Source organism: Oryzias melastigma, linkage group LG10, assembly GCF_002922805.2.
Source record: "Oryzias melastigma strain HK-1 linkage group LG10, ASM292280v2, whole genome shotgun sequence".
NCBI lineage: Eukaryota > Metazoa > Chordata > Actinopteri > Beloniformes > Adrianichthyidae > Oryzias > Oryzias melastigma.
In genome coordinates this window covers 11,357,823-11,379,850 of record NC_050521.1, presented here as the reverse complement: position 1 = coordinate 11,379,850, position 22,028 = coordinate 11,357,823, and the positions used below count along the sequence as shown (strand labels likewise).

Genomic DNA, 22,028 nt, shown 5'->3' with positions numbered 1-22,028 from the left:
TATGTTTTGTTATCTTGCTGAGCTCATCAGAATGTTTCGTCCATTTTCAGTTGCTGCAGTTCCAAAGGGCTGGTTTGTTTACAGTTGGAGGTACCGTGAGACCATGCGCCAAAGTACATTACAGCCTTACTGAAAGACACCTGCGTAAGGTACGCATCCACACACAAATTCACAAGTTTAACACATTTCTTATCACAAATAGATGGAGCTTGTGTTTAAGAAGTCCGCTGTACATAAAAGGAATCACTATTAGTTTCCAGAATGTGTGGCAAGAATTGGGAAATGAAACGTCCCACAATTTATTGAATGAAATGTGACCTTCAGTGGTTCCCAGCTGTAGATTTGAACCTACACTCTTCCCGTCTCAGAGTGAATCCTTTACCACTAAGGAAATATTTCAATTATATTAATTACAAAATGTTTTCTTACCTAGAAAACCTTTTGGTTTTCATTGTTGCTGCAGTTTTACTCTAAATGTAAAATACCTAAGATCATGTTTTTTCATTGATTATGTTAACATAACAATTAATAAAATAGAAGGTCAACTTTTACAGCATCTGTTTTTTCCCACAGACATGAATATATACATATTTTAAACATGATTCCATGTTTTCTGTGGCTGTGCTGGCAGGGCAAACAGCGGGTGGTGCGGCGTGACAGTGTGGTGCAGGTGGAGCTCGCAGAACTCAGCGCTGAGCTGGACTTGGACATCCTCAGTCGTCTGGGCAGCCTTAACAGAGCCTTCAGCCATTGTTCCACACAGACTCCCACATCAGGACTAATGCAGGTGATTCTTCAAAGCACATTTAGACCATCTGAAAGAATCCATAGAAAAAAAATGTGTTTAATTAACAGGAAAAAAACATATGTTCTAAATAGCTGCAATTACAGCCATTATTATTTTTATAAAATAGATTCTGGTGGTGGTGTAGGAAAACTGGTCTGAATTCACATAAAAATGATTTTGGTTTGCCTAAGCCAGTGTGGTGAAGTCATAAAAAAATATTTTCTCACCATAATGAGAACCCAAAACTATGAGAAACGGCATTAAAGAATGTTTCTGTCATGTCTGAATGTCCATATTTGTTCAGATGAAGACAAAAACCAACAAAACCACACTACTAGGGAGTGAATTGACTCCTGTCCAGCTGTCTGCATTTTAGGTTTCAACTGCCCAGATCCTCCATAAAACATTTTAGTGGTCTGCATTAAATACAGGGTTGTTTTTTTTTGCCTGAACCCTCAAATTAAAGTTAGACTGACTTTCCATTCAGTAATTTGTATTAAGATGTTTGTTAATTTTCTTTCCTTTCAGGCTCAGAGCTTTGAGCTCTCTTCATCCTTCACCCTCCTCTCCCCGCACGCCGTCCTCAGGCTTCGCTTCCCCATTGCAGACTTGCGGCCTCTCCATATCCGCCGACCACCGAGCCAGAGAGCCGTGAGGGAGGAGACTTTGGTGCTGGAGCTGATGGAGCTGGAGCTGAAGCACCAAGAGGCCCCAGACCTCCAGAACCACCAGGCCACACCGGGGCAGCCTTTGGTTCCCTGCCTCACACAGCTCCTGGAGGCCTCTTTCACTGACCTGCATGGTGGGAGCTCAAACAGTTCAATAAAGAACTCTGCACTATATACAAATCTTATAACTAAAACATCTTTAGGTTTTTTTTTTCTTAAGCCATCAACATTAATGAACTTGCACAACAGTGAGAAAATACTGGAAATACTGTGTTAGGAGTAATTTGATTTAAAAAAAAAAAAACAGAAAATCATTTCCTTCCATTTGTAGGTTACAGATGTATAGTCCTTGTTGTGGTATTTTTTATTGTTGAAAATACTTTCAGAAGCCTTGATTTGTCATCTGATTCTTTCTGAGAATGTTTATTTGTTTTGCTAATCTTTTTCTCACCAGGCTCATATGATGGCTGGGAGGGAGGATCTTTCCCCTGCATCAGAGTGAAAAAGAGTCATGACTCTCTCCCCAGGTTTGTTAGTCAAGTGATTATTAAAATGGCAACAACTATGCGTTTATGACAAAAAAACAAGCATTTGTGGGGATGACATGTGATACCAGGAAAATATTCTAAGCTCAGCAAATTTAAAGAGAAGTCAAAAAGTATGGAGAGGCTAAGTTTTTTTGTTATTATTGTAAAGGCATTTTTTTCCTGGATAAATTGTCCAAAAATGTGTGACTTTAATTTTCAAAACAGCCTTTAGCAATTTTTTAAAACACTTTTGTCTAAACTCTGCCAATGAATCCCTATTATGGCTCCAAAGGTTGTACTTTAAGAGCTGATGTGGTGATAAATGTAATTTAGTAAATGTTATTGAGTAAAAGAAAATACATACATTTGAAAACATGCAGAAATTTGTCAAAACTCTTCTTCTTATGATACTAGCAACCAAAGCTGGATTCCGACCTCCACTGTCTTCTTTTTCTCCTTGAGCAGAATATCGGTGCGTGTCCATGGAGGTGAGGCTCAGGGCCCAACAGCAGGTCTGAGTGGGATGAACCTGAGCCTCATCAAGGACCTCGGAGCTGCCTTTTTTGAAAGCCACTGTGAATTCAACGAGAAAACCAGCTCCCCCTTTTCTTCCAACCGCACCATGTTTGAGACTGAAGAGGTGCAGGAGGACTACAGAAACATTTCACAGGGTGTCCACCAAATGATCAGAATCCCATAACCTACGGAAGATTTCCTTTTCAGAGGGTGATTCCTGCTGACCCAGAGGAGATGCTTCAGTTTCAGGAACAGTGCGTTGCTCAGTGTCAGTGTGCTGTGGATGTCAGCATGCCGCTGGCTTACATCCTCCTGCCCAGCAAACAGGCCTTCCAGAGCATCTACAACAGGTATGTAAAGAGTTCTGCTTCACATAATCCAGAGTTCTAACCAGAATATTGTTGACAAAAGCGTTACTTTTTGTTTGTTTTTGAACTATCCTTAAAAGATATTATTACTTTATCATGAAATGTATGGATTATTAGCTCATTTTTTAACTATATAAAACCTTCTGTCATCATCCTATGAACTCCCTCCTCTTTATACATTTGAGTATCTTGGGTTTTAATGTTGATTCAGAAATAACTGTAATTTTCCCTCACCAACCTATTCATCCAAAAGGATCAATAATGATCTCTTGATGTGGGAGCCACCTCCCCCTCCTCCCCCTTCAGCCCACAGCCCCGAGCGCAGCAACCATCAGCGTGAAGAGTTCCAGCTGTGCAAGTCAGCATTTAGACTGGGTGAGTTCGACTGAGCTGGTGGAAAACTTAATAACAATATAGATCCATTACACAAGCAGCAGACCCAAACTTTTATTGCCAAATTTTGTATTGTTTTTGGATTAGGATTTTAGCTTCAGAGATTAATTAAATATAAGGCTGCTTTTTCTTCTGCAGACTCCGATTCAGAAGAGGAGGAGACTCAGTTCTACTTGGCCAGTGAGCCATCTGGAAGGATGCAGCAGTCTGCCTCCCGCTTAAACCACAACCTCAGCCTCCTCTCCCTCACTGTGATTATTGGAAAAGGACGCATCCAAGCCAGAACTGACAAGAAGGTGAGCCAGGAGAACAATCAGTGTTCTAAATTTATTACCCTGTTTAGAATTTAGGTTTAAAGAGGACACAAGTAGTTTTTTTTATTAATGCATTTGCCTAAAATCATAACTGATTCAAGTCACTTGTAATACAAAAGATAAATATAGGATAGTGTAAATCCATGCTTTTAATATGTTCTTGTTGAATTTTTCCCACGATGGAGGACATATATGAAAAAAATTGGCTTAAAACGGCATTTCTGAGTTTAAAAAGTTCTCAGTTATTGGTGGCCTGAATTGAGGGGGCGGGGTTGCTTCACGCCAGGGGTCTACCAACAACTCAGGCAAATTTCTAATGAACTCCTGCTGCTCTGCAGAAACTATGTCAGAGAAAACAACACAATTATTTATTTTTTTTTGTCCAAAAGTGGCATAATTATAAAAAAAAAAACTTGGAACACTGAAAGATGATTGGAGTGGAACTTCTGAAATTATTTTTAGTAAAAGATATGACTGCAGTAATGTCAAATAATTTTATCAATAAATGTATAAACACATTTATTTTCAACTAATATATCAAGCATTGTTCAAATATTTGAATTATTTAATTTTATACCTAAATGTTTTAACAGTTTTCTTTGACTTTGTAGTATCTAAAAATTGTTGAATTGGTACAATGAAAGTATAAACATATTCTCGTCAATACACATTTCATACGCAGTATCTCTAAAAATCAAGAAACATAATAGAAAAGCTAAAGCATGGATTCAGCAAAATGTGGATGAAATTGTTTTTTTTCTAGAATCAGTCAAATTTCTACTCTCTTCATATCTGTTGATATTACAACCTAGTATGTTATGTTTGCTGCTAAAATATATTTAGATATTTTAACTCTTTCAGAGAAATCTCGTTCTTTTCATTTTGTTTACTCAGTTTGTCACCAGTTGTATTCTGTCATTCATTAGGAGGACCAGAGTCATGGAGAGATTGTGCTTGACCTGGAGGGAGGGAAGATGTTCAGCGTGGCGCAGTATCTGAATGACCCCAACCTTAGTTTTCTGTGTCTTGAAAGTCAACGAGTGGAGCTCTATCATCAAGGTGAGCCCTGTGCTTTTGTGCTACACTTTTATGACAGCATAATTCATCCGTTCTTGTCTTATTTTACATCAAGCCAAGTATTCATAATCAGTTTAAGTCTCATTGCACTTTGTCTTAATGTCTCTCCCACATAGCGGTGGTAAAACCCGCCACAATTCCAGAGCGGCTGGAGATGCCCAGCTTCACTCCACCAAAGCATTTGGACCCTACCATCTACCCCACAGAGGTGGGAGTGAGCAGTGTGAGCGGGAGAGAGGGCGAGCCACAGATGCTGTCCACAGCTATAAAAATCACACTGGACCTCCAGAGAAACGTTAAAGTTGGTAGTCCGCACACTTTACAAATGCAGCCTCTGCTATGTTGAGATAAAGCCTCATCCGATTCCTTCTCCCTTAAAGGAATTTCTAGTTGCCCTTCAACTCAAAGGAGCAACAATGCGGCATTACATGACTCAGACCGATCAGAGCTGGCACGAACAGGTGAGAGGCTAAAGGAAGCCAGCCACCTCTGGGGTTGATGCTGTAGCTTGTGAAAAGTCTTCTAGATCATCCCCAAATTGTAACATTTCTTCCAAATTTTTAAACTTTTAAATTACAACAGTACATGCATTAGCTGTATGTTTGCTTGCTATGAAGGATGCATTAAAAGAACCTCCCATTATTTTGTTTTTCCACAAAAAATATATAATTAATACACAAGGTAAGGTAAAATATTAATCCAAATTTTAATGTGTACCTAATGCATTCAAATGTGCCACTGAGCACATAATTCAATCAGGACATAAAGATTCAATTAAAATAGAACCTAGGGTTTATCTGTTAGAATTTTTTGATACTTGAAATGTGCTTCATGTGTCACCCACTTATCAGTCTTACCCCAACGTCTAAGAATACTCTGCTTAATTAGTTTGGCTTTCACTTGGATAAATAATTTATAGAAACAATCCTTATCTTGCCGACTGGCGTGCAGTTTGTATAAATATTTGAGCAAAACTCTGGAAGAAAAGCTGGTCGTCATGCAGTGTTTATATTTCTGTTGTTGTTGGAGCAGGTAGCAACCTTCTCTAATGTGTGGGAGGATCAAAATGAGCCCTATTGCTTATTGAGGACATCCAAAAATGATTGTGGGGAGTGAAAGCAAAATATGTTTGACTCCTTTCAGTTTTTGTTAAAGCCGACAGTGTTGAATTGACAAAAAAAGCAATATTTCTAAGATAGCTTCTGTTTCTTCAATATACAATATGTTTGATTTTGGTTCCATTCACCATTTGATGTTAAAGTATTTTATGATAAAATGACAACAACTCAGAAGTCAAGTTTTGCAGATGAAGGTTACATCTATTGTTTACTGCAGTGCCCGCCCCCTGAGCTCATCTCTCTTTATCACAGCTTGTTGACTTTCTTGATGTTATTGATGATCCCATCCTGGGATACACGGCGCCGGCTGTCATCACAGTCCTTCACACACACCTTGCCACGTGTGCCATAGATTACAGGTATAGATAGTCCTAGTAGAGTTTTGAAACCATTTCTTCTTTTTTGTTGTTGTTTAAATTTTCATTTTATTTATTTATTTTTTTGTTTTAGGCCGCTGTATCTCCCTCTACGAGCGCTGTTCACTGCAGAGTCCTTTTCTCTGTCCAGCAACATCATTGTGGACACAGCCACCTTCCACCTAAGGTACAGACCTCGGACATAATGACTCACAAATACAAAACTTTTTTGACTGGAGTTACATGTTTTATTACCATAACATGTAAGAAATTGTGAAAATGTAATTTCCAGTTTGTGCAAGACAAGTATTTTACTTAACTTTCAAAAATGTTCTTGCTGGACACACAGCTCTTTATTCTTGTGACACACAAGCATTATTTGAACACCTTGGGATTTTGAAAGTCTTCCCTCTGAGAAACCATGGAGGGGTCAGACATTTTCTCCTTTGGTGTATGTCTACTGTGAGAGACATAATCTACAAAAATCTGGAAATCACAGTGCATGATTTTTCTAAAAAAAATGTATGCTACAGGTACAAATAAGTATTTAAACGCATGTCTATTGGCTAGAATTCTGTCCTTCAAATACCTGTTAGTCCGCCTTTAAACAGTCCACCTCCACTTCACTTATTACCCTCAATTAAAAGCACCCGTTTTTGGTCATTAGTTGCCAGACAAAGACAGACAATTGGTTGTCAGGTAAAGACCAAAGAGCTGTCTAAAGACACCAGAAATAAAATTGTAGTATTGAAGATGGGTGGTGACTGGGTCTTCCAACATGACGATGACCCAAAACAGCCAGGATAACTAAGGAGTAGCTCCAGAAAGAAGCATATTAAGGTTCTGGGGTGGCATAGCCAGTCTCCAGACCTAAACCCAATAGAAAATCTTTAGAGGAACCTCAAATTCTGTGTATCTCAGCAACAGCGCAGAAACCTGATTGATCTAGAGGAGATCTGTGTGGAGGAATGGACTGAAGTGTGTGCAAACCTGGAGAAAAACTGTAGGAAACATTTGACCTGTGTAGGCACAAACTAAGGCTACTATAGCAAACACTAACATTGATTTTCTCATATGTTTAAATACTTATTTGCAGCAGTAGCACACAAATTATTTTTAAAAATCCTACAATCATAAAATCATACTGGGATGTTTAGATAATTTCTCTCACAGTGAAAATAATAATCCAGTGAAACTAAAATGATTTCTTAATTAAACAACTGTAAGATGTGACGTTCTATATAATGTTTCTATCCTCAGATTCATTCTGGATGACTCAGCTCTCTACCTCTCTGATAAATGTGAAGCGGACACAGTGGATTTGAGAAAAGGTAAAACATAAATATAAAATGTGCTTTTGTGTCCTTTTACACTTTCAGAATAGTTTTGAGACTTGGTGATCTTATAACAATCTACTATTTAAAAATCTAACTTCGCCCGTGTGGTATGTGTATGTTAGTGTTTCACTTTTTATTATATAAGAAACTAATCAACTGAAAAAATGTTCATCTTACCTGTAGCCAGATGGAGATGGAATGATCTGCACTAATATGTATTACTTCTAATTTAATTAGCTTTGCCAAAACATTTAATCTGAATTTGTGCAAATCTCTGCCAATTCTGACTTTAAGTCAAGAGTTTCTTTTTGATTGTAAATGGCACAGGTGTCCTCAAGAAGTTAGTAAGATGGTGTGCAAGAAAACTTGTATTTACTTTTAAATAAAAAGTAAAGAATGTATCAGGAGTACCAATAGTTTCAGGTTTGACTGTAAATGTGGTAAAGACTTTATGTTAATCTAACGAGACCAAACTTACTTGGCTGAAATCCTGATTTCATTTGTTTTTATTTTATTATTTTTTATGTGACCGAAGCATGTTTGAATATTTGAGCTGCAGCATTCACTTCATGTTGTTTTTAGCTGACATAAAATTCAGAAAGATCTCTCTAGTTTAATAATTGGTGTTTTATTACGAGAATGTTTTGATAGCTCATGATTAAATTTGAATTTGTGTCTAAAATGATCTTTATGTCTGATAATAAAAAAAAGTAACACATGCTTTGTTTTTTTTAAGACTATGTGTGTATTTTGGACATTGACCTTCTGGAGCTTGCCATCACCACATGGAAGGGCAACAATACAGGCAAGCTGGTGAGTACTTCCTATCTGTTTCTTACCTGTCTTTTTCTTTCACATTCAGCAGCCCCCATCAGAGATGACCTTAGCCAGACAAAATGTAAACATAAAAAGACACACAATTTAGCTAACTTTCATTCAGAAACCACTAACGAGCACCTCCCAGTATGTAGAAAAATATTTGTTTTACTGAAGTTAAGGTGCGTCGTAATAATAGCTCCAGACAACAATCAAGCAAGAGAGCAGCTCTTAGTTAGACTTGAGGCCATAATTAGGAAGATGACACACTGGTTAGGTCTCAACAATAACACACCTTTGCTCTGAGCAAGAAGGTGACAAGTTATTGAGAAGGAACTAAATATTTGGCCTAATTGTAGAGTCTGTGTCAGGATGCACAAAAAACTTTGGATAACTCTTATATTACAAAAGAAGTTGTCAGAGGATATATTTTTAATACTATGCCTTTAGTAAAATAAGACTTTTTTAAAAGTTTGCTCAAATGTTACAATACTATTAAAGGCTGACATTATGTGCTGTTTTTTACCAGCAATGATTGTGCAAAGTCTCAAAAGCAATACATTTAAAACACACACACACACACAAACGTATTGTTTAGGTCCAAACAACTGTGATTGTACTTTAACAAAATGACTATGTGAGACTGATGTGTCTGGACAATATATTTAAACATAGAATTTGCGCAAATGAAATACATTTTACTCAATTTTATTTTTATGTAATACCTTTCATAGATGGGATTGAAAAAAATATTTTTTCCAGGTCATTAACCTATTTGAGATAACTTTGTTTGTGGCAAAGAAATGTTTTAAAAACCCACCCCAATGCAAATAATGTTTTTGGTTACATTTTTCTCATGATGGAGGAAATATATAAAATAATATATGATAAAATCTGTATTTTTGAGTATTTATTTATTGTAATTATACTTGATCAGGAGCAGCTGGAAAAATGTGGGTTTGTGATGCAGAAACTGCCATGGTCCAACTCTAAATCCCCCACTTGCAGACAAATAGATTCAAGATTCTAGATTCTTCATTAATCCCACAGGGTGGGGAAATTCGTTAATCCAGATCTGCGCACGTCTTCCATTTCCTCGTCTGAGGAAATCCATCTGCCTCAAAACTGTATGGCTGGATTGCATCAATATTGCTCCTTTTTTAAAACACAAATATTAGCTTTGGATGTTAGGGGCTGTAAGCTAACTGGAGAGAATGTAAACAAAGGTATGCTGGGATATCAAAGTAGGCGTACCTTTTGCACCAACCCAGAGCCAAATTTGAATGAGCTCCTGCTGGTCTGTAGAAACTATGTCCTAAGAAATGACACCGACTTTTTGATTTTGGCTAAAAACTGCATAACTATAATCAAAAAACACTGAGAATGAGAGACTTAGATGATGTGCACAAATATGTTCTCCCATCAGAATCTTTACTTTTTTACTTTTATTAGAGTGCCTCTTGTTAAATGTTTTTTATTTTCTTCATTTTCAGTTGTTTGAATAGATAAAGTTAATTTCTGCAGAGTGACCCTTTATTTTCTGGGCTTTAACCCAAAGGAAAAGGATATGATCTGCATTTGCTGCAGGACTTGTTTTTCACTTAACTGTATTTACCAGAAACAAAATCCCATCTCATACCAGATGAAATAAATATAGTGATTGCAATAAATCCTCAACCCATAACAGTGCTTTCAGCAAAAAAAAAGATGTTTTTAAACAAATGTTCCTGTTTTTTCAAAATTGCTTCCACAGAAACACAATTTGAGTTGAAGATTATCTCTCTGAAATTAGAAAATGCTTAAATCATGTTAAAGTCCAAGATCTGGACTCACTTTAGTTTCTATAATTTGTGCATCAAAGGTTTTATGGTCTTGCGGGATATCTGTACCCCGACTTTGTCACGGGTCACCCTGTTATTGGCAGTTCCATAGCAGATTTTCCTGTTTCTGAAAGGACACAGATAAAGTCTGTTGCACCTTGTTCTTTTTTTTACTTAAGGAGCAAAATCTATTTAGAGTTAAAAGGGATTATTTTACTCTTCGATGACGATGACTGCACCTTTAATGACCTGAAGTTAAAAATGACCCCTTTCATTTGCATGCTGTATTATATACCAATTAGTCTTTTGAACTCAAGATGTGCAAAACCCTTAAAACACAATAATTATTGCAGTTCTCTCAGACAGTGGGATAATTAATGCTTCTGTGTTCTCTCTTTGTTTCTCTTAGTCACAGCCTCTCTTTGAGCTCCGCTGCTCCAACAACGTGGTCCACCTACACACCTGTGCAGATTCCTGTGCAGCCCTCATCAATCTACTGCAGTACCTGGTCTCACAGGGCGACCTGCACCCACCACCACGTCTTACCTCACCCACTGAAATCGCTGGCCAGATATTACCAGTAAATCGTTTTGTCTTTTTTTTTATTTTTATTTTTTTTACAGGAATAATAAATTGGTGACATTGTATTGTCAGTTCAAGCTGGTTTAAATCTGGCGTTAATCAATTTCATCCTAGCTGTCAGAAAGTCCTGCGTCTATGGTGTCCTGCCCTCCAGCTGAAACTGCAGAGATCAACCAGTATGACCTAGCTGATGCCTTAATGGACACAGAGAGGAGCCACAGAGAAGAGAGCTCAGATCCAGGTATTTACTGCTACGTCCCTAAACGTCTCAGCTTTATTGAAATCCAGCAGCTTCTTATGAAAAAACAATTAAAATTACAGATACTTTCTTAAAACAAAGCTCCTTTTCTATCATATGATTTATTCTTAATCAGTTTATTTCTTCTTGTTCTGCTTCAGGTTCACCCACAGTGCCATCAGGCTCCCCAGTGTCTGTATACTTGTTTCCTGGGGAAGCCTCTAAGCAGATCCCCTCCGTTCTTCAGAGGGATACACATGAACTGGACGGATTGGTTTCTACAGCAATAGAAGCACAGGCAGACATGTCAGATGAAGACTCTGAGGTCTCCACAGACAATGATGACTTCTGTATCCTGGAGGCTCCTGGCATGGGCATACCTGTGAGTTTTTATGCCATTAATGCATGGAGGAGATATGTCTCCCTTGGTTTCCACTTTCTATATCTTCTGTTCTAAAATAATCATTTTAAAGTATTTTCCCTTTCCTACATTCCTTTCAGCCTAGAGACGGCGAGCCTGTGGTGACAGTGCTGTCCCAGGGACCCATCAAAGTCAAGGACAGTCACTTCTCCAGGCCTAGAGGAAGTTCTGACCTTCTCCGCACTCCGAGCCGCTTCCCAGTACCTCAGAGCAGAGTGATGCTGCGTGAAATCTCTGTGGTGTGGCACCTTTATGGGGGCAAGGACTTTGGTGGAAAACCTATTTCCATTCATGCTCCAAGTACAAGCAGGTAAACAGCTTTGAAAGCTATAGAGGAGCAGCATTTACCTGCTTTTGACTAACAGCATTAGACTCAAACTTTGCAAAGAAGACTCTTAATGTTTCTCGTAGTTTCCTTTCACTCTGACTTGAGATGATTATTTTTTCTGTTGCTTTCTTCTGATGATACACAGCAAGTTTTGAGATAAATAAATCTATTCTCCCATCTCCGTGTGTGAAATGTGTTCTCCACATTTGACCCATCCCACAAGGGAGTGGTAGGCAGCAGAACCAGCCGCGTTGAGGGACCACTTGTTGGTTTAACCTCCCAGCCCAACTGCTAATTCTGTGTCACGCAGGGAGGCACTGAGTAGCTTTTATTTAAGTCTTTAACATGGCCTATTACTGGATTGAAAGCCATAATCTAAGATTTCCCAGACCAGAAGATGAAAAAAAAATGCACTTCATTGACTGACTGTCTAAATTCAGATTTTTGTAATTATTGGTGTTTTCTTCCTGCTGGTTTCCTTTCCAGGGGACGTTCAGCACCTGCTGGTGTCCGTGGGTCCCCGTCTCGCTCCGTTCCCTGTTCCCGTCCACAGAACTCCTGGCGCTGGGCGGGGGGAAGCGGCCGTCAGCACTCACTGCTGATGGAAATTCAGCTCACAAAGGTAAAATCTGTTCAGCCTAAGAAGAGCGGCAGGAGTTCATCAGACAATTCACCTTTGGGTTGTGGGCGGAACTGTTGGTGTGGAATAAACCCGCCCCCTTCCCGTCACCTGTCTGTTTACGTGCTCTCCTACTACTTTACAGCCACATCCTAACATTAGCGATGCAACTAAAATCTCGAATAAAATTGGAGCTATCCAGTGGTACAGTTTTGAGCCAGACACCACCTCAGACGAGGGAAATGTTACAGCTACAACAGCATTTTTCCATCTGCTCCAGGACTGTGTGTGTGAGCATGTCTGGATCCTAATCTTCAACAGCTCCACTGTTTTTTGGGGTTCCACGGGGGTCTATTTTAGGACCACTTTTATTCTATTTGTACCTCCTTCCTTTGGGCTCCGTCCTGAGATAGCACCGAGTTTCCTTTCATTGCTATGTTGACGACAGTCAGATTTATTTACCAATAAAGAAATGTTGCTCTGTTACACCACTACTGTCTTGTTTGATGGAAGTGATGGGGTTTGGTCCTAGCAGGCGAACGAGTGTTTTCAATCTGCGCATCGAAGCTGTGGAACGAGTTACCACTGAGCATTCGGCAGGCATCCTCACTGTCCATTTTTTTTTTTTTTTTTTTACTTCTTATAACCCATTTTTATCGCCAGACTTTTGACACGGCATGAGACTCTGCTCTGCTGGAGTGTTTTACTGATTTATTGTTTTAGCTCTGCTTTTATCTTCTGTTTTTATGCTTTTATGTCACATATGTATAAGTTTTTATCAATGTAACTGTTTTTAATATTTTATTGTTCTTTGAACTTTTAATGTACAGTGCCTTGCTTGACCGAGGTCATTTAAAGGTGCTAAATAAATTAATTAAACTTCCCATTTTCAGGTGTCTTTGCAACATGAGTCCTATACGGTAGCAGTAACGGGGCAGGATGGTGACGGGTCAGGAGCATCTGGATCTGGGGTCGGTCCTGCTGGTGAACAACCCCTGTCCAGACAGGTGTTCATTGTCCAGGAGCTGGAAATCCGGGACCGACTGGCTTCCTCCCAAATCAACAAATTCCTTTATCTCTACACGAGCGAGAGCATGCCCCGGAGAGCCCACTCCAACATGGTGAGGAAGACTGCTTGAAGAGCTGGAGTGAAACGGTTTCTTTAAAAAGATGTCTGGAAAGCATTTTTTGATAGTGTGGCATGTTTTTATGGTGACAGTTGACGGTGAAAGCCCTGCAGGTGTGTCCAGAGTCTGGCCTCGGTGGTCCAGAGTGCTGTCTGCGGGTCAGCCTGCTGCCACTACGACTCAACATTGATCAGGTTGGAAAAAGGAAATGCGTTCCATTTCATCTCAGTATTTCATATAAATGAGAAGTTGTAACATTTGAATGTTATGGCTTCCTCTTGAGCTAAGACTGATTACAGACATGACAGTAAACTAGGATAAAGGCAGTCAAAAAAAAAAGTCTAAGGGAGTTCCTCCATCACAGACATAATGAGGAGTTCCACATCATTAGAGGTTTCCCTGTGGTCTGTTGGTCATTCTTCCCGGGATTCCTCTAACCTCTCATCACTTCTAATCAGCCTTCTTTCTGTCTCCCTTCCAGGATGCACTGTTTTTCCTGAAGGACTTTTTCAGTAATCTAGCTTCCTATGTTAACCCCTATCTACCTGTGGATGCAGCAGCTGAAGGTGATTTGTGACAAATATATTGTTTTTAGATTTAAAGTTAAGACTTAAACCATCTGCTTTTATAGTTACACAAGTACAAGTAAAAAAAAGTTTACCACTAAATCGTTTCCAGGTTTGAGTTGAGGTGTGTTCTTTATTTACAGTGAAGGCAGATCCTTCCCAGAAGGAGTTTAAGGAGGAAGATGCACCTGCCGGTCTGGGACCGGACCTCACAGCTTCTGTAGAAACTACATACAGCGAACAGAGCTCTTCCTCCCTCGGCTCGTCTTCCTCCTCAGATCAGCCAATCTACTTCCGGTAAGCAAATGGTTCCTAACTGGATGTACAGGATTAAAGACGGTTCTTCTGACTGTGTTAGTCTGACTAAAGTTTGTACTTTAACACTGGGTCAGCTTTAAGATCATATGGTTCAATATTTGCAAAAATAAGAAAAGTATAGAAATAAAAAAAAACAGCAATTTAACTATAGTTCAGAACTGTACACAAAATTGATTGTTGATTGTTTTATTTTTTATACATTCCTTTAAATTTCCAAATAAATCTTACCATTAACTTTCCGCAAAATCTATTGTCTTATAGCTGAAGAAAATATTCTGTTTTAAATAAGTAAAAAAAAGGACCTACAAGATCTGTGTTTAGTTTGAAGCCTACTTTGTATTTTTAAGTATTGTGTCCTAAAATGAGGTTGTGTAAAGCTCTGCATTAACTGGTGCTTAGAAGTAAGATCATTAGTCAAAACATATTTGCAACAATATTTTAACAAAACAAGACTTGAAACCAATGAATTTCAGAAAAAAAACTCTAAAATATTTCGTTTGTCAGCTAATGAGAAAACTAGAAACAATTAAAAAAGTTCTTCTTTTATGCTTCTTAACATTTTTATAGTGAAACATATTTTTTCTTCTGTTCAAGAGACAGCAAATGCCTCTCTTGGAAAGAAAATAACAAAAATAAAGATCACTCTTATTAAAAAAATGATGCATCAAAAAACTTCACAGCTGTCACGTTTTGTCTCTTTTCTTCAGGGAATTTCGTTTCACCTCAGAAGTGCCTATTTGGCTGGACTATCATGGAAAGCATGTTGTTATCGAGCAGGTTAGAAATAAGTCAAAGAATTATCGACCTCACCTAAATTTAAAATAAAGATATTTGTGAAGTAGAGGTGTACTTGCTTGTGAAATAGTACGAGGCTCTTTTGCTGTCTTTCAGGGGACATTTGCAGGGATCCTCATTGGTCTGGCTCAGTTAAACTGTTCGGAGCTGAAGCTGAAGAGGCTCTGCTGCAGACACGGGTAGAAACATAACACTTTTCCCACCACAAACCTCTGAGATAAAATCAAATACAAGTTCTCAGTTTGTGTATACAATATTTTCAACTGACTTTGTGCGATAACATCGGTTTACAAGGAAAACAAACTTTGGTCTTGTGTCTGCAGTCTCCTGGGTGTAGACAAAGTGATTCAGTATGCTGTCACAGAGTGGCTGACAGATATCAGGAAAAATCAGCTGCCAGGCATTCTGGGAGGTGTTGGCCCCATGCACTCAGTTGTTCAGCTCTGTAAGTTTCTGCAGTCTCTTGAATTTGACTCCAAACACAATACAGTCAACAGCGTGAGGGCTGCATTTGCATGCTCCATATCCTGCTTTTTCTCTTGGCTTATTCTCCTGTCTTGGCTGCTTTGATATGTTTTTTTTTTTCTTTTTTTCAGTTCATGGAGTTCGAGATCTGTTCTGGCTTCCCATAGAGCAGTACAGAAAGGATGGCCGCATTATCCGGGGGCTCCAGAGGGGGGCAGCATCCTTTGGCACCTCCACAGCTTCTGCTGCTTTGGAACTGAGCAACAGGCTGGTGCAAGCTATTCAGGTAAGAGTTTTTTTAAATGTCACAAATATCCTAAATGCTGTTTGTTGCATATTTCTTACCTGATGGTTACGGCCCTGTTTGACAGGCGACAGCAGAGACCGTCTATGACATCTTATCTCCAACGCCCCCTTTAAATCGCTACATCACAGAGGGCCGAGCGCCAAACAGCAGATCCCGCAGAGCCATCCAGCCTGCAGACCTCCGAGAGGGCGTGGCCAAGGCCTATGACACCGTCAGAGAGGTACAGCTTTACACGCAGCAGAATCCGTTCAATCTCATTTTATATTTTTTAACCCAACGACAAATTCTTTTTTTTTGGTAATTTCAAAATTAAAGCTTTTGTTTGATGAAGTGAGACTTTCTGGTCATCGGATAAAACTAATTCTGATGTTATAAATAGTTTTCTGCTCACACACAACCCTCAGGAGTCCCTGAACTCACCAGCGAGTTTGCATATCACAACAGATGTTTACATTGAAACCCCATTACCATTGTTTTTATTCCAATTTAAACATGAGTTTCAGAAAGTTTTTAGCTTGGATTTGTTTTAGGAAACATGACAAAAGTTATGATACATAATTGGGAAACCTTTTGGAATATATCCTTTGCATATATTTCAATAGAGCTTTGCCTGGTTTTTCAGACTTTTTCACATTGTTTTGATCTCGTCTTTGCTTTGTTTTTGGATTTGAGCATTTTTATTTTTGTCGCTACTTGTTTGATATTTTGTTATAAAACATAAAAAACTTTTTTTTTTTCTTTTGCATCACAAAAAAAGATCAGGTTTACTATTCAGAATTCATTTTTGTGGATACTTTGAAGTTAAGTTAAATGTGTAATATAATCAAAAATGTATACAATTCTTTAAAAAAAAAACAAGAGATGGATATCAAGCATTGCCACAAAACAATTTTAGAGATAAATTAATAGAGCACTAAAGGACTACTAAGGTTTAAATAAATGTCTGATCTTTAAATATGTTTCTTTAAAACCTCCTAAAGTCTTTTGTTAGATTTTTCTGTTTTTAACTCAAAACTTTTGACCTGTGAAGTTATGAGAAGTGAGTGTCTGGATGAGTCATTTTTCTATTCACAGCTTTTCAAATTTAATAAAATCTAGATTTTCTTTGCAAACTGCATGTTATCCATTTTGTTACTTGTGTTAAAATCTTATAAAATATGATGAAGTCACCCCTTTTCCTTTGTGAAACCTTAACTCTCCAGGGTGTGATCGACACCGCTCAGACGCTGTGTGATGTTGCTTCCCGCGGTCACGAACAGAAGGGTCTCCCTGGTGCTGTTGGCGGCGTCCTGAGACAGATCCCGCCTACTGTAGTGCGACCCTTGATCGTGGCCTCAGAAGCAACCTCCAACCTGCTCGGTGGAATGCGCAACCAGATCAAACCAGACGCACGGAAAGAGGACTTCCTCAAGTGGCGCACCGAGGATGCTCAAGAATGAGGGCGATTCGTTTTGTGTTTGTGGCAGCGAGAGTGTCATGGATTTATGAAGTCTCAGCTGGCAAAGGACTTGTTTGTGGGTGGCCAGGCAAAAAGTCAACGAGAGGCAAAAACAAAGCAACAAGGAACTCCTGCTGCAGTTGCTCATACTTAGTTTTTCACATGGCTCCATCATACATAAACGTACCAGATGTTTTCTTCTGTTGTTCATCAGCTCTCCTCCTATTGGCTCTCTGAAACAAATGCAAACATCTTCAGTTATCTGGATTTGTTTCTTGTTAAATCTGCATGAAGGAATGCTTTTATTTGATCAACACCAATGTTAGGTCAAGATGGTGTAACAGTGAGGCAAATGCTTTAGTGATTGGCTTGTTTTACCCAGACTTCAGATGCAAGTGTTAGAAATGACTGTTGATGTTCTTCGTAATCAAGTTGGAAGCTGCTTCTAACAAAGTCTTCAGTTGAAGCGGTTTGGGCCTGTTTTTCCTCATGGCAGAATCAGGAATAATATTTTTGAAGTGTCCTTGCTACCACCCTCAGTATGTTTGCAGATGGTTTTTACCCTGACTTTGCAATGCAACACTGCCTCATTGTTTTAGCTTTGGCCCTGCTATGCACCTTCTCTTCTCAGTGAGTTATTTGTGCCATAACCCTTGCAGAATGCCCTTTTAACCAGTTGGCGTTACCTTCCTTTAACCCTTACCCAACCATCCTGAAGGTGTAACACATTCTGGCTTTTTAAAGCTTACCTGACTGAATAGAATCACAAAACGCCTCTAAAACTCTGTAGCATATCTAGTTCTTTTTATAGCTTCATAATTCCTTTACAGAGGGTTGTCAGCTGCTGGTTATCACAATTTCTTTTTGTCATCGATGATTCTATTTTTCATCAAGAGCTAAATGTTGGATTGTGGGACTGAATTTACTCTTGTTTTCATATTTGCTTTTCCAGCTTATTAAGTACCTTCCATTTTTTTAAGTCTCGTTATTTGTTCTATCTTTTACTAAAGCATAGGTATTGTTGTTTTTGTTTGGGAAGATGTTCATTTGGAGATATTGTGGCAGAAAAAAAAGAGTTTTACATTTTCACTTTTTTGTGTTGTTTCAGATGCACATGTGTCCCTCTATGTATGTATGAAAGAGAGATTAATGTGAGGTTGAGTCTGTGCAGAAGTTGCATGTCTGAAAGTGGCTGATGCTATATTATTCTATTTACTATCAACTGTATGAATGGTCTGTATATTACAAAAACATGTACAAAATTAATACAAAAATAAAAAAGCAAACAAAAAAATTGAAAATGATATGAAGCATCTGAAAAATTGATATTTCTTCTTTTACAATTTATTTTTATTATTTCAGGGTTTTAGATTAAAAAACGTTTAGCTGTGTTTAATGTTTCATGAAAATTGTTGTAAATTTATAGCGGGAATATAAAGAAGCCTCTTTTTAAAAAGAGATGGGAACACAGTTATTTTTTTATTGTAAAGAGGAAATGTTTCAATACTTCTATAGCCAATTGAGTGATTTAAAAATAACAATTTATCCCAAAAGTAAGAATAGGAATCACTTTATTCCAATGCAACTTGCACAATGTGATTGGAAGTACAACCAAATATCAAAGTCATATAAAGGCCATCACAGAAAGAAACTCAAGCTTGAGTAGCATTCAGATTGGAGGTTTGGGTTTGAGAACAATATAGCATACTCTCATATTTCAGCTTCCTATCAACGCTGTTATGTCTAAAACACACAAACCTTTGCAACCTGTATTGATTTTTTAAAATATATAATTATTTTTTATATATTTTTATTTTTTAATTATTTTAGATTTAAAAAAAAAACACGTATTTACAAACTAGGAACCAAAAGCTCTAACTGAGACACTTAAGGCTGCCCGGATCATTTTAAATGGTGCACTTCCGTCACATGTGAACGTTCGGCGTGGTTTACATGTCGGTGCTGTTACTTTGAGTGTTTTGAATTCGAGTGGTGCCCTTTCTCTCTGACAGTGTGTGAATATGAAGCTTCTCACGCACAACATGTTGACCTCTCACGTGAAGGGAGTCACAAAGGGATACCCGCTGCTCATAAAGGTAAACATGCTAGCATCGTGGCTAATGCTAACACGGAGAGACGGATGGCGACTTGTTTTGATGTAGCAGCTAAGCTGTCACGTTGAGTTTAGGCTCAACATTAAGTCATCGAGCTCTACATAGAAGTACATTAACTTTTTTAGGGGGAAATTTCGTCTTTAGGGTAACAAAATTATACTCATGCATAGTAATTTTGGGGCAAAAAAAAATCCCGTTTCCGTACTTTTTTATTTTTTATGTTTTAATTAATTGATTATTTTTTTAAATAAAACGTCCTAAACTGATCTAATGTAGAAATGTGGTTAATACTCCACATGTATATATTGCATTTTGCTCTAAATGTCAAAGAGCTGGAATGTTTATCTTAATGTAAACTGATTAAGTTAAAATGTTATTTCATGTTCTTGGAGAACCACAATCCTCCACGCCTAAAGGCAGAGTTGTTTCCTCTGGTTGTTTGTGCAGGCCACTGAAGTAAAAGTGAATCAGCTGGATTTCAACCCTCAATTTGTGAGCCGCATGATTCCCAAACTCGAGTGGGGGGCCCTCGTCCAGGCTGCAGGGGATGTGAGTCAGATGTTTTCTTACCTTGATGTAACCACATCTGGATGACTCACAATCTGGTGAAAATCGACCTTGTCACGTTAAAGAAGCTGACTGTGACATTGCATAGACACTTTTTTTTGTCACAATACCACAGAGAGCTTCTTTATAGAGGCAATGTTGAACAGATGTTTGTGTAGTTGAAATGATCAGAATAATCATAAATCAGAAAAAGTTGATATTGTGTAAAATTGTGTTTACATTATTACATTTGTCACTTTTAAGTCATTGCATTATTTGTAAATTTGATATTTTTTCATTTATTCTAAATGTTTAATTTTTACTACTTTAAATAACCAATTATTAAAACCAAAAACTATACTCAGAAATGCTGTGATGGCCTCAGTAGGTGAGTTTTGTGATCATAGTTCTTTTAGAAGCTGTGTTTGGAACGAATATGAATTTCACCTGTTATGATTCATCTGTGGGCTGTGATGAATGCTGAACATTTGTACAGCTATTACAGAAGTTGAACTGTTAGTTCAGGAGTCAGCAACCTTTTTTAAACTGAGAGCTACTTCATGGGTACTGAGTCATATGAAGGGCTATCAGTTTGAAATAACAAACTTGCTTAGTTTGCCTTCAGTTATACATTATTATTAATGAATAATGATACTCCTCTATGTGAAGACACTGTTTCTCACCATAATTATTTCCAATGACAACAAGCTATCAATATTCAGAACTTAATTAATCAGTAATTGTTAAATTTTAAGATGATCACTCACATTTCATGGGAAAAATATCCCATTTTCACTATGTATTACCATGTTTATCAATTATGTAATGTTAAAACTACTACTTAAACATTTTTAAACAAATATTGTCACATTTTGAACTAAGACCACATTTGCAGCATTTTTAACAAAATTAATTATCTTTGTACTGGAGTAGGTCAGAGGTCACCTAAATTTATCTAAAGTTCATGTATCATGAACATATTTTTTTAGATCTATGTAAATACAAGTGTAATTTTAAAAAAAGCAACAGAATTAAATTTAATTTTAGACGCAGCTCACAAGTGAGTTGTGCTAATTTTAGAAGCAGGCAACTTGTGAGTTCCTTGGGGGCTACCTGGTGCCTGCGAGCACGGTGTTTGTGACCCCTGTTAGTCCATTCATGAAAACATACAAACGAGGTGTTTATAGCCTCAGAAAATTAACATGTTTCACCCTTTTTCCTCTTTCTCACTCTTATAGTTGGGGTATCGCCAGGACCTGCCTGGTGAACTGGTTGTAGATTATGAGCAAAATGAAGAATTCCTGAAGAAAGTGCACAGAGTACTTCTAGAGGTTTGTAACAGACTCCATCTTGACAGATGTTTGCTTCTGCCAACAACCCAAAAATGATATTTCCTTTTAGATTACACAATGATTTTAGAACTGATTTTAACTGGTACTTACAGAGATGAAGCATGACTGAAGGCAGGTAACAAAAACACATGAGTGAACACACCATTGCATAGTTACCTGCTAAAAATATTAATTTCATAAAAATATATTGTAGATAAATATTAATGCTTAATAAGACATTTACTTAAACTATCAAATAAAGATTAATTGCCTCTATAATGGCTGGCTCTGCAATATCTATATTTTTCTTCTTCTCTGTGCTTGCTTTTATTTTGAAGGTGTGCCTCTAACTGCCCTGGGTGTATTCTGTCAACATTTAGGGATCTCTCATCTTTCATTTGTTCTCTGGTTCGCCTCACAGGTGGAGGTGATGGAGGGCTCTCTAAAGTGTCCTGAATCAGGACGGGAGTTCCCGATCACTAAAGGAATCCCCAACATGCTGCTGAACGAGGATGAAGCATAAACATCTCTGTATCTGCAGAGCAAACCTTCCCCCCGTCAAGACTGTGTTCGGACAAATGGACCACTCTGCAATTACTTTTAGCATTTCGAGTGTCAGCTCCTGAAGAAAACTATCTGGAAATGTTTAAGGAAAGTTAACCCTTTTTGATTTTATCTGTATTTATTTTTGTAATTGTTGTTTTTTCTAAATAAAACTATCCAGATATTCCTCACA

At 38.0% G+C, this 22,028-nt stretch overlaps 2 protein-coding genes across 2 annotated transcripts in view; both read left to right on the top strand.

The window, feature by feature from the left end:
* Positions 1-18,605, top strand: part of atg2a (autophagy related 2A) — a 26,327-nt gene extending 7,722 nt beyond the window's left edge. The window contains exons 13-42 of the mRNA XM_024283336.1: positions 51-149; positions 632-787; positions 1,316-1,589; positions 1,910-1,982; positions 2,448-2,622; positions 2,706-2,848; positions 3,120-3,241; positions 3,398-3,555; positions 4,500-4,632; positions 4,767-4,951; positions 5,031-5,111; positions 6,021-6,127; positions 6,219-6,311; positions 7,385-7,455; positions 8,198-8,274; positions 10,507-10,677; positions 10,794-10,920; positions 11,079-11,299; positions 11,419-11,648; positions 12,153-12,288; positions 13,179-13,406; positions 13,505-13,606; positions 13,894-13,978; positions 14,122-14,275; positions 15,004-15,073; positions 15,188-15,270; positions 15,415-15,536; positions 15,688-15,842; positions 15,928-16,083; positions 17,066-18,605. Coding sequence (XP_024139104.1) covers positions 51-149; positions 632-787; positions 1,316-1,589; positions 1,910-1,982; positions 2,448-2,622; positions 2,706-2,848; positions 3,120-3,241; positions 3,398-3,555; positions 4,500-4,632; positions 4,767-4,951; positions 5,031-5,111; positions 6,021-6,127; positions 6,219-6,311; positions 7,385-7,455; positions 8,198-8,274; positions 10,507-10,677; positions 10,794-10,920; positions 11,079-11,299; positions 11,419-11,648; positions 12,153-12,288; positions 13,179-13,406; positions 13,505-13,606; positions 13,894-13,978; positions 14,122-14,275; positions 15,004-15,073; positions 15,188-15,270; positions 15,415-15,536; positions 15,688-15,842; positions 15,928-16,083; positions 17,066-17,302 — 4,224 coding nt within the window. The 3' untranslated portion in view covers positions 17,303-18,605. The remainder of the gene's footprint in view (positions 1-50; positions 150-631; positions 788-1,315; positions 1,590-1,909; positions 1,983-2,447; positions 2,623-2,705; positions 2,849-3,119; positions 3,242-3,397; positions 3,556-4,499; positions 4,633-4,766; positions 4,952-5,030; positions 5,112-6,020; positions 6,128-6,218; positions 6,312-7,384; positions 7,456-8,197; positions 8,275-10,506; positions 10,678-10,793; positions 10,921-11,078; positions 11,300-11,418; positions 11,649-12,152; positions 12,289-13,178; positions 13,407-13,504; positions 13,607-13,893; positions 13,979-14,121; positions 14,276-15,003; positions 15,074-15,187; positions 15,271-15,414; positions 15,537-15,687; positions 15,843-15,927; positions 16,084-17,065) is intronic.
* A 587-nt stretch (positions 18,606-19,192) lies between these two features.
* trmt112 (tRNA methyltransferase subunit 11-2) lies at positions 19,193-22,028 on the top strand. Its single transcript, XM_024283577.2, has 4 exons — positions 19,193-19,397; positions 19,863-19,964; positions 21,200-21,292; positions 21,714-22,028. The coding sequence occupies exons 1-4, from the start codon at positions 19,323-19,325 to the stop codon at positions 21,813-21,815; spliced, it is 372 nt and encodes a 123-aa protein (XP_024139345.1). The 5' UTR covers positions 19,193-19,322; the 3' UTR covers positions 21,816-22,028.

Bases quoted from the DNA above. Each gene is read 5' to 3' on its own strand.
- trmt112 (XM_024283577.2), top strand. From the start codon at position 19,323: ATGAAGCTTCTCACGCACAACATGTTGACCTCTCACGTGAAGGGAGTC. The intron at 19,398-19,862 runs GTAAACATGCTA...TTGTTTGTGCAG, and splicing joins GATACCCGCTGCTCATAAAG to GCCACTGAAGTAAAAGTGAA. The intron at 19,965-21,199 runs GTGAGTCAGATG...TCACTCTTATAG, and splicing joins TCGTCCAGGCTGCAGGGGAT to TTGGGGTATCGCCAGGACCT.